Source organism: Phlebotomus papatasi, chromosome 1 (assembly GCF_024763615.1).
Source record: "Phlebotomus papatasi isolate M1 chromosome 1, Ppap_2.1, whole genome shotgun sequence".
In the NCBI taxonomy this organism is placed as follows: domain Eukaryota; kingdom Metazoa; phylum Arthropoda; class Insecta; order Diptera; family Psychodidae; genus Phlebotomus; species Phlebotomus papatasi.
Window position 1 is genome coordinate 9,381,456 of NC_077222.1, and position 12,185 is coordinate 9,393,640.

Here is a 12,185-nt window from a genome sequence, read left to right on the forward strand (position 1 = left end):
GCTTTTCTGTTTTTTTTCTGGACTTAGAGCTAATACCTAACGCTTTGATCAACCTCAACAATATATCAAAAAATTTAAGTGAAAAAATTAAGCAAGAATTATGTTTTTTTTTATTTGCAAAAGAAATAGAAATTATTAAATTTCATAGGTTTTTTTAAATTACTTTTTTGTGTTTTTGCTTGTTGATGTGTTATTGCATTTTCTTAATTTTAACATAAACAATTGAGCATAGCTAAATATACGAGCAAAAACAGATAACAAAAAGATAAGAAAAACTAGAAAATGGTTCTTTAGAAATTGAATAAAAAAAATTGCTAAGCTTGACTTATTCCAATGTCGAAGGTTTAATTAAGAAAATGCTATAAAAAATCAATTAGAAATAATGTAATATAAAATAATTAAAAAAAAACATTGAAAAACTTTAAAAATATCTATACCGCTTGAGCATAATTAAATAATTTTAATAATTAAAAAAAACAGAATCCTTGTTTTAATATTTCTTTGTACTATAATTTTGGATATCTTTTTGACAATAGATCTCAGCATTAAACAATTCGGTTTCATTTAAGTGCTGTTAATACAGAAAAAAGCAATAAAAATGTTTATTACCAGCTTCTGCGAAATTAAGTAATAATAATAATACTTTATGGAAAGTTTTGCAAAACATTTGTGGTCACTAAAATATTCTATTTGGTGCAAATTGAAGACATTCTATTATTAGCCTCTTAGTGGAAGGATTAGTCAATCTAATACGGGCTTTAGACCTAAGACTTAGCTATCTGGTCTAACTCCTTCAATTCCTTATCAGGCACGATTTTTTAGAAAATTGTTGCTTATGGCTCCGGCACACCTTTTAGATCAGTAAAATTTCATGAAATCAAAATTTACATCCCTTTCTTTCTTAAGTTTTGCATATGTCTATCTTATTCCCTCGCACTTCAAATTCATTTGTGCTAAATTGAATTTGTTATTATGTTTAAAATGAGAAGAAGGGTGCAAGAGTGAGATAGACATATGCAATAGTTTTGAGAAAGAAAAGGATGCGAATTTCGACTTTATGAAATTTTCCTGATCTAAAAGGTGTTCCGGAGCCATTAGGATTGAATTATTGGGGCAAATGATTCATTAGATTTTAAAAAATCAACAAAATGGCTTGTTATTAAGATTTTTGAGACCTCTGGGAACTGGGCTAAACCTCCAGTCTGAAGCCGGTATAAGGGATTGTCCAGGAATCGTTTTAAAGCCTAGTTCTAAATAAGTGTGGAGGTTCCTTCCTTACTCCTCAGTAAAAAACGTAAAATATTGATAGGAAGTGACTTAAATCATTTCTGAGATGTCAGGATAATTTATAATTTTTTTTAATTATCCTTTTATCAAAAATATTTTTCAATTTTCATATATTGAAAATTTGAAAAAACAGTATTTATGGATAATTTTTACTACTCTACTGCGGGATTTCCTGCGATGAAACCAAGATAAATTTTAAAAATCAAATAATTATTCAAAATCGAAAAAAACAAGAATTAAAAAAAAGTTCTTATTTTTTAAATATTCAGCTTAAAAAAGACACAGAAAATTATCTATCCTCGTTTTACTCGCAAAAGATATTATGGTAATTAAACAATAAAAATTCTACTATTAGGCAATAAAAAAGAATATAAAACACGAAATAGCTTTTTTAATATATTTTTATTTCTCTTATAATAATATTCTCATCTGTATATAATCTGGTATAAATATAATTTTTCTTTTTTTCACAATCTTGACAATTCAAGGGTCTTTCAATATTTTTCTTGAATTTATTTTTTATTTTTTGTTTTTGTTTTTTATAAAAAAGGTGAACTTATGCGACAAAACTTACAAAAAGCACTTATTTGTAGCAACAATCATGTAATGGCATCTTTGTTCCGCTCCACAATGAAAAAAACCTTAAAAATTACTTCATGCAGATTCATTCACATTTAATATTTTCTCCTCCTATTCGACTCCGTTGACCGTTTTTTTGATTAAAAGTTCTAGCAAGACTAGAAGTCACATATTTCTATGCACAAAAAAATATTGCTGAAAAAACTGTAGCACAATTTTTCAAAAATACCAGTTTTACAAAAAAAATCAAATAACATTTACTATTTTTCTTTTTTCAAAAAATTGAGAAGAAGACATTAATTGCGGACTACATAGCTTTTTGTTCTTTATTACAACTAAACTTTTGTCCTGATTATCAGGAATGCCACTTAATAATTTTTTGTTTTTATTATCTCTTAAAGATTACAAAAATAAATAACTAAAATTAATGGTAAAAATCACTTAACATGGAAAAAAGTAATATTCGTAATCATGTTAATTTGTCACCTAAGAGAAATTATTCATAATTAAAGCAACAGTTATCAATAATTCTTTTTTTATCTCATACTCCTTTCCTATACAAAAAATTACACTTAGAAAAAATGGTACGAATTCTTTTTTTTTAAAGAGAAAGACGAGGTGCAAGGACGACAATTTTATTTTGGAATCTGGACAATTCCCTAAAATTGTTGGATTTGGATTTGACATCCGGCGTTCATATGCTCCATCACTTGTTGCTTTAGCTGCATCACGTGTTCCTTGAGGTTGTAAACGACTCCCGTCAGCTCAGAATTCTCTCCCTTGAGACACTTAACCTTATCCTCTAGCTTGGATATCCTCTCGAGCTTCCTTTTCCGACACTTGGACGCTGCCACTCGATTCCTCTGTCTCTTCCGTTCCAGTTTTATCCTCTCCTGGGTCTCCATGTCGATAGGACTGAGCGTAGGTGAATTTGGAACAGTTTGAGGTTCATCTTTGATGGGCACAATTACGGGATCATCTGAATTTAAAAAATAAATAAATAAATAAAACGCTACTACATGGAAAATTTCTCTGTTTAATTTCACTCTCTTAAGTGTCTATATCTCTCAGCATTCCTGGACAAACAACCCACAAGACAAAGGAGATGTTGTAAAAATTTAACGCAGAGATCATTATAACATGTCGCCCCAAAGGAACGGTCAGAATGTGAATGTTAATGAACTGAATGACCTCTGAATTGCAAGAAAAATGTGTACACATTTTTTTTTATAACCATTCATCTGCTCACTGAGATTCTTCTCACAGCACTAAAAGCCTCTTAAACGTGTGTTTATCAGCAAATGTAGGAAATTCAAACAGCAGATCAGCAATCAACTTTACAGAGCTTATTATCGCATTTTGGTTACACAGAGATGAAGAACTTTGAACTTTTCTAAAAGTGGGATATGGAACAATACTTTTTCAGTCCATTTACCTCCATGGAAAGTTTCTGTATTGCGAGAGAAGCAAAATAAGAAGATTAAATAATTAAATATTGTGCATTTTCAAAAATAAATTCAAATTGGTTACTGCGTTTCCTTTGAATTCATATTTTGTGCAACGACATTTCCGCGAGAGGGCGCACGAGGCAGAAAGAAGTAAATGCCACTCACATCGGCCATTGTTTTGCAGTGAGAACAAGGAGTTCATTCAGTGCATTGCATTTTTGGTCCTTTGAGCTGTTAGTGAATTTCCCACATACTTTTCAGCAGTGCAAAGCCATTTACTTAAGGTAAGACAGTAGACAAAGCATTATTAAGTGATATGACCACAATTAACAACGTAAAAAGAGAAGATTTCACACTAAAATAGCAAAATTAAGGATGAATGTCATAGAGATGTGAGCCGAAAAGGCTAATAATCGAGAATTTTTTAAGGAATAATCGAAATTTTCAGTAAATCTGTGAAATTCAATCGCCTTTTGCTCTAACTATGATTAATATAAATTAAAATTGAACTTTCTAAGGAAAAATTGTGGATTTGGTAAAGCCATACGCATATCTTCTGAAAAATTTAATCAACTAAATAAATACAGTAGACTCTCGATAATTCGGCTCTTTAAGATGGGGCTACTTTTTAATTCGGTCGCATATGCTCGAATTTAAGAGAGTTTACTGTAAGTGTTAGAAGTGTACCTTTAGAGTTTACTGTAAGTGACGAAGAATCGTTTGAAACTGAACAAACGTCAAATTAAAATTGTACGGCAATGGTCAAAACGCAAACTGGACAAACTTATTTTGACGATTATTCGGTTTCACGGTTCTTGTTCACCCCTGGATGACATCTACACACTAAAGAAATTTACATCCATATTGAAGTAAATTGCCTACACTCGTGTAGGAAAAACTGTCAAATATTGACGTAAATTCCTCTAAAGACAAGGGAAAAATAACTGGAGAGTACAGACCAATGTGAGTAATTCCATCGTTTTAGTGAATATATGATTATTTACACAATTTAGAAGAAACCGGGGCAGTATTAAACACGGGGTAAGTAAACACTGATTTTTATGTCTGCACTATTTGGACCTATGGCGACTATTTATTCAGGAAACAAGGATCTCAATACTACCTATAAATTTGTATAAGTCTCGTTTTCTAAAATCTAATACATCATTAAAAACATCGCAGTATTTACAACTACCCCGTGTTTACTAGTACACTAGTTTCTCCCATACCAGAATTTTCAATTTAAGTAGAGCAATTTTCGTAAAAAAAATACTTTTTTGAATATAATTATCTTCACAGCTGTATGTTTAAACGTCAAAATCTTGTCAAAATGCAATGTTTGACGAAAATTCCTGCAATGTGTAGAGGCCTTAATACGTAGAAATAAAGACCATCAGATATCTCATTCTACAATCAGTTTTTGTAGACCGACGTTTCGGTCCCTGGTTGAGATCTTCCTCAAGGCTTGCATATAATAACAATTTATAAAAATATTTAACAAAAACACTTAAAATAATTTCTAAAAACAAGAATAGTTATTTTAATAAAGTTACTTCTTTAGAAATTATTTTAAGTGCCTATGTTGAATATTCTCATAAATTGTTATTGTGTGTAGACCCAGAGGAAAGTCCCAATCGTCCCCACGCAGGATCGAAATGTTAGCCAATAAAACCTGATTGTAAAACAAGAAAACTACGCACAGAAAAATGGAAAATTCTTGATCAGAAAAGGAGTCAGGAATTTAGTTTCAAATCCCATCCGATGTATGTCAATGCCCTAATTCCGAAACCATGCACATTTAGTTTTAAACTGAATTTAAGTTTTCGATCTAAGATCCGTGTAAGCAGTAGGAACTCTAGTCCATTTCATTCGCCCAGAGCTTCTAAACTTAAACGATTCAAAGTTTCACGTCCAATTTAAGTTCCCTAGGTTTTATATATTCTTAAATTTAGAGACGAAATTTTTCCTGTGTGCAAGACCGATATTTTAAATTTGGCATCGTATATTAATCAACTAATTTTGTTTTAAGAACGCAATCAGAATAAAAACTAAGAAATTGTGATACTAGACAGAGGAACATTTTGTCCATGTATAATCAAAAACTGAAAATACAATTTGACATCTTTAATTGGCCAATTTCAGTAAATTAACATTGAAAATCAGTAAACTAAAAGGGTATACGTTAGTATTAAACTTTAAACTTGTTCTTTTTTATTTTTTTTTTTTCAATACAGTAAGATTGAATTTCTTTACGTTTTCTCAGAAAAATGTATTAAATTTGTAGCGTACCTAATGCTAAAAAAAGTCGTTAAATATTGCCAAGATTATACAGTAAAAACAAGATAACATTTGGAAGCTAAATTGCACTTTGAATTGAACTTTTTGAAATTTCGAATAATCTGTTTAAAATTCAACCTTCAATAGAAAAACAATCAATTTATATTGGATAATTTGTAAAATTCTACCCCTATAATGTTAATAATTATTATAATATTGTTAAAATGGAGGAAGGATATGTTGTAAACTTCATCAACTTATTTTTAAATAATGCTACAATTATCTTGCATGCAGAATTAATACGATTATTATAGTATTAAATCAATTCAGGGTCGGGGAATCTGTAAGGCTGTTAGAGGTTTCTCCAGAATCCTCAGCGTAACTAACTCTGAATACTAAGGCTATCTATGATACCCCTTCCAAAGGGGTAACTCACAGGCTAACATTAAGGACGTTCTTAGGAGAAATCAGCGCAGTTCATTTTTATACTTGACCAATACTGATCAAATTAAGTCACTGTCTTCAACTTCCAAAGTTATTAGTACAATATCACTTACTTTTGGGAAATTTCTTTTTCTTATCAATAAATGAAAAGTTTCTTGAACTAGCTCGAACCGAATTTGAGAGAGTCTACTGTAATCCAAAACTCCTTTGAAACCTAAAGGGAATTCTAATCTGGGACATATTCCTCATTTAAACGCGTTAAGTTGACAATTAATACTTTGAAGAGAAAAGCTAGTCTCAAATACCCTAGTATCTAGTCCGTACTTCTTTATACTAAGGAACTTCTACAAAAAGTGGCGAGTGTTCAATTTCCCGTTATTAAAGAAAATTCTTTCAGTTCTTTCGTTTATATAGTTCTTCACATATCGTACTAGTTTGGCCGCAGAAATGACATTCAAAGATCCTTTTATTTTCAAATGAACAACCAATTCGTTTGTGCAATGAAAAATAAACAATAGAGCATATGTTATTATCAAAATGTCCTTCCAAGCTGGTTTGAAAGACATCAGAAACATTGAAAAATTTGACTGAAATTTGCATACAAAGCCATTTCTCGATATTGTATGACATTTTTGGCACTTTTTCAATTCAGTTGCTGTGAATTATATACCAACAAAATACAAACACACCCAAAAGTGTTGGAAGATTTTAAATATTTACAAATATTGCTATGTATTTCAGCTCAATTCCTGGATTTTGTGCCTATTTCAAGAACTATCTGGTGTTGGTCAATTAAGCCTTTTCATGCTACTTACTTCCTCTACGTTGAAAATTTAAATTTATTTACCGAGTATTGTGTATTTAGCAACCGAAGAGACAAAACTCCAAGAAATACCTCAAAAAATATATGTAAAATGTCAAGTAAGTATGTGTTTTAAGACAGAGACTTTTATTCGCGATGGTTTTTGAAAAAAAAGTGGCGTAAATTAAAATTTAAATTAGCACTGGGGTTGGCTCTTTTTGCTGTTTTTCCTTTCCTTTCATTCTTTCCCATTTTGTTGTTTTCGCGTGCTGTGAAGATCAGAAAATATATGTGCGTGGATAGTACAATAAATATATGTATAAAATAAAAGAGGGCCATTTTTACGCGACCCACACACATTTTGCATTACAATATTTGTCGTGTCTCACAATATGTGGTCGCTCTGTGCAAGAGGGACTTTCCAATTGGAATATATCTTTTTTTTCACCACGGACTGATAATAACTTGGTGTTTTTTTTTTTTCGAGAATCAACTTTTGGCACCAGCTCGACAAAATTTTCGAATCACAGGTAGAAATTCTTGCCAATTCATTACGACATTGGGCCCAGGTATGGTGGGTATTTCTTTTTGAGTTTGTGGATTGGAAGCATTTCTTGATGCTTTATCTGCAATTGCACCACAAAGCTCATTTATATAACAAATGAGTTTGTTTTTCAATCCAGTGCTAATTAGGCACAGCGATGGCTAATCACCGAAATTATTTTTCATGATAACCAGTGACCAATAGAAAGCGTTCTGATTCTTAAAATGTTTGCCCTTGAATACAATGAAGTATTTATGACCTTTTATGAACCTTTTTTTTTGGGGGGTAGAAAGAAGATAAGGATATTGGACATGAAATTCTTTTTTGGAAAGAAAGAACAGAAAACCTGCCACAAAGGTAAGACTTCCGTCGTCGGTCACAAAATTTGAATTTCATTTTCGTGTTCATTTCAGAGTGCTTTTTTTGGCCTTAATGGAAATGAATTGTCTTTCAGAAGGGGATTATGTGTCCAGAATGTCCAAAAAATACCAGATTACACACACACAAGGACATTCTTAATTGTAGACTTTTGGCGCCCTAACTCACCCATATTCGTGTAGGTAACGACGGTTCCGCCACTCATGGCCAAGGATGAGGAATTTATTGTATTGTTGTTACTACTAATGATGTTATTGTTGTTGGTTGTCGTTGTCACGGCGGATGTATTGGTTACGGTGAGATTTTGGGTTTTATCGCTATTATGGAGCGAATTGAGGGCCTCCTCGAAACCTTTGGCATACATAGCCTGTTCCACGGTGACCTACGAAAGATGACAACAAAAATTATTAATATTATTTTTCAAATACTTCTCCTTGATAATCAAGTATCATGGGATTGTATCTATGGATCTTTTGCAATACATATACAGATATTGGTTTTTGGTTTCAAGGTACCTTTTGCGGGAATACCAAACTGGGTGTGGGTGTTTGAAGTGTATTATTGCTCATAATGAATTTCTCCAGTTCTGGCGAGGCCATCTTGAGCATTTGCAGATCTGGACTACTAATCACAGACGTGGTATTCACAGATTGATTGAATCGCAATCGCTTTGGGGTATCTTTACTATTGAGATCCAGTGTAAATGGTCTCTTGAGACTCCCACCCGTTGTTGTGGCTGGAGTCGTTGTGAACTGGGCATTTTCTTCATAGAATGACTCCATGTTGTTGGGATTATCTCGCATTTTCATAGTTACAGGTTGTTTTTTTTACTCAATTTCCGCCTCACTGACAATTTTTTTTTGCTCCACAGCACCAAAGGAAGGCTGTTTTGAATTTATATTACAAATAAAAGAACGAAGCAGGCGTGTACTTCCAAATGTCACTTTGACTTGCACAATATCACGTAATTCCAATATTTTTCGAACCTTTATTTTCACCTTTTAGCACAATTTATTGCCTTCAAAACACTCTTTTCCTAATTAAATCCATCATAATTTTATATAAGCTTTGTAAGGTCACTTCATTTATTACTTATATATGGTGGAACAGCAAAAATCCTTGATGATTTGTTTTGCGTATTTGGCGTGTCAAGCGTTTTAGTTCCTTCACCACTAAAAACGACTCAACTTAGACTATAATTTAACAAATTGACACATCCAAATCTATGCAAAAGACACTGGTAGTCTCTTAGCGAAAATAAAATAATATTAGTAAAATACCGCACAACACTGAGTTTATTTTTTTCTTTTCTACAAATTCAATAATAAAATGTAGTTCCTGAGCTCTTTACTGCACGAAGGTTTTCACACGAATGAACGAAAAATACTCATTCGAGCCCCTTAAGTCATGACTCATATGTACAGTATAACCCTACTTGACATCCCATTTTTGTAAGACAATTTTAGGAAAATCCCAAATATCTTCTCTCCTGTAATCAACTGCAACACCTGTGCAAACACAAAAGTTGCATTTGTGCAAAAGTATCACGTTTCAGCGAGGTTTAACTGTAGCATAAAAATAGCCAATGTCGTCATTTTCCACGATCCCCATTGGCTGTAAATGTTGTCATGATATTAAACGAAAATTTCTATTGGCACAAGTCTATATGCAAGATAGTTGGTTTCACTTGGACGTGGCGGTTAAGTAAAGCTTGGATCCACGATAAACATGAGGAATTGAGAATATTGGCGCACTTCACCTCTGCCCACACAAAAGGACTTTGTCACTATCAGAATTCCCATCAGCCAAGTAAATGCAATAAAAATCCAATTGTGCCTTTTCCGGAGTAGAATGGCCAATTCACTCATTTTACTCATTTTATATTCACTGGCTGACACTATATGTTCCATTTCCAAGATATGCCATCGGAATTATTGGGTGGAATAATTATCTGGTAAAATGCAAAGTGCAAAGCTAATTGAAAAATGTGAGGGTTGTATAGTAACAATAGTAACTATAGTAATCTTGAATTTAGAATGATTGTGATAAAAATGATATTGAAGAACAGGTAAAACATTAATTATATACCTCAAGTTAAGAAGTGTTTGGTCATTTTCTGTTTCAATTGAACATATTTTATGTCCATTCGATTATCTAGTTTTTGAATTACTCTAATATAGGCCATGCTCAGCCCCTTCAGCTCACACCTCGCCATTTAAAATTTAAATTTTTACATTTTTGTGGAGGCAGTTGAATTTAATTTAAATTTCAACCTTTCATTTTAGTGTAACAATTTAAAATAATAAAAAATTAAAGATAAGATACCTTTTCGCCCATTTCTTAACTACTAATACAAATTTCAGCAAGGAAAACAATATTTTACTTAATTTTAGCCGCCACTTATCATTTTAGTTTCCTCTTTTGCAACACAAACGCCATCTCACGGGAAAATTGATCAATTAAAATTCAAAATGTCATTTATATTGGCGTCATGTCGTCAGTTAAATCAGCATTTGTCGTAACTTCCTTTTGACAACTTTTCAGGAGATGAAATTTTCAGTTCAGCATTATTTTTTTTCTCAAAATTGAGCCCTGAATGCGATACTTTTGAGTCAAAATAATAAAAGTAGCACTAATAAACTGTAAGTTAACTCGATAAAATCTTTATAATATTATTTTAAAGCTGAGATATTGAGATATATGTTAGAAGAAACACAATAAGATTTTATCGTAACTTCCATCGTTTATAAAGTCTTAACTTCCCATGTATGGAGATCTTGGAAGTTACAACAATTTTCTAAAATGAATTATATCAATTTGAATTATTCCAATGATAATAAGCGCCTTTATTTGACTACATTAGTCAATTACACTCAGTCCCGGCATTAAGTCCTTCGGGATTATGCACCTGTCGAGATTATGCACATACAATTATGCAAGTTTGCCTACCCTTGGGAGTCAATTTATGAAATCATTTTTGAAATACGCCTGAATGTATACTGTTTTTGCGACGCGGGAAATTTAAAAACACTACGCTTCTTTTTCAGAATAAAACTTTAATTTCTTTTATTATGGTAAATTTTTTAAATATTCTAACCATTTATTGAAGAACTCTGGCCAAAAAGTACTGTTTGTTAATGCATTTCTATTAAACAGTTGAATATTTTTGTTTGAACTACTTTTACTCCGCGCGAAATTCGTTCTACGGCGGATTTATTCAAAAGAAAGCCCCTGCGGATATGCAAATTTTTTCAATGCTTAATGCCATTTCGCGCGTTTTTTTCGTTCCCGAAAATGTGCATAATGCCAGGATCTAGTGTATGATCTAACATTAATAGGTCAATTATTCCATAAATAAATACGAATCAGTGACAATTTTATAGAAATTCACCATCAAACATTCAAAAATTGACGTCAATTCGTCAATGAGTAACCGGTCGAGTCAAGGTACCGGTCGACTCGAAGACACTTTACCTTATTTGATAGTGGAAAAAGTGCAAAGTCATCCGAAACGACGGAACTTTTCTTGAATCTTGCGTTATAATCCAAAAATCTTAATAAAAATACATTTTCAGTTTTTCAAGATGGCAGACCATTGGTCTTTGTAGGCTTTTACAATTTTTTTTTAATTTTTATTTTGCTCATCAGTGTTCTCTTCTGCCGAATATGCGCCATCTCGTGGAAATTGTTCCAACTTCATTTGGGATTTAAATTTTTAGCGATCACAAAATGATTCTCAATTTAGTGAAATTAATCTCAGAAACTAATTAAACAAGCTAGGAAACTAATTAAAAGAAATTTAAGAATTTAATTTAAAATATAATATTAAAGAAAATCTTCAATTTCTAGGTTAGAATTTTCTTATTGTCATTTACTGGAGCCTACATTCAGAAACTCGTTATATTTAATTTAATCCATTTAAGAACAAAATATGGTTTTGAAATTAGGGTCAGAAAAAAATAATACTTTCTGACTTCTCAGGAAAGATAGCTTTATATTGCTAGCTCGAGCAAAAAGTGCTAAGCAAATACATGAAAATGGCACTGTTTAGCGCTCGCAGCGGATGATGGCAGAACTAAACACTGTTGGTAGATGGCGCTAAAAACCATTTAGCAGATTTTCTCTTTCATTTTATTTCTTTTTCTCTCAAAATGAACTTGGAATTTCCCCTGAAATTATTTATCAACTTGGGGGATATTATAATCACGACTTTTATTACCTATATTGTTATAGGATTTTTGCTGCGATATGCTGTCCATAGAGAATGGTTAAATAGGAGTATTAAACATACTCCCGACCAAAAATTCTGCATATTTTAGTGAATTGCGTCATTATTTTCTTGAGAAAAAAATCATTTTATTCTGAAGAAATATTCAATCTGGGGTTATAAAATTATTCATATAAATAAAATTATAATCATTATAAA

At 31.9% G+C, this 12,185-nt stretch overlaps 1 protein-coding gene across 1 annotated transcript; it reads right to left on the reverse strand.

Moving 5' to 3' along the window:
- Positions 1-1,670: 1,670 nt before the first annotated feature.
- Positions 1,671-10,180, reverse strand: LOC129798717 (transcription factor Jra). The gene is made up of 3 exons (XM_055842011.1): positions 8,275-10,180; positions 7,928-8,141; positions 1,671-2,845 (listed from the first exon to the last, which is right to left on the reverse strand). Exons 1-3 carry the CDS (start codon positions 8,566-8,568, stop codon positions 2,526-2,528), a joined length of 828 nt encoding a protein of 275 aa, XP_055697986.1. The 5' UTR covers positions 8,569-10,180; the 3' UTR covers positions 1,671-2,525.
- Between the last annotated feature and the right edge of the window lie 2,005 nt (positions 10,181-12,185).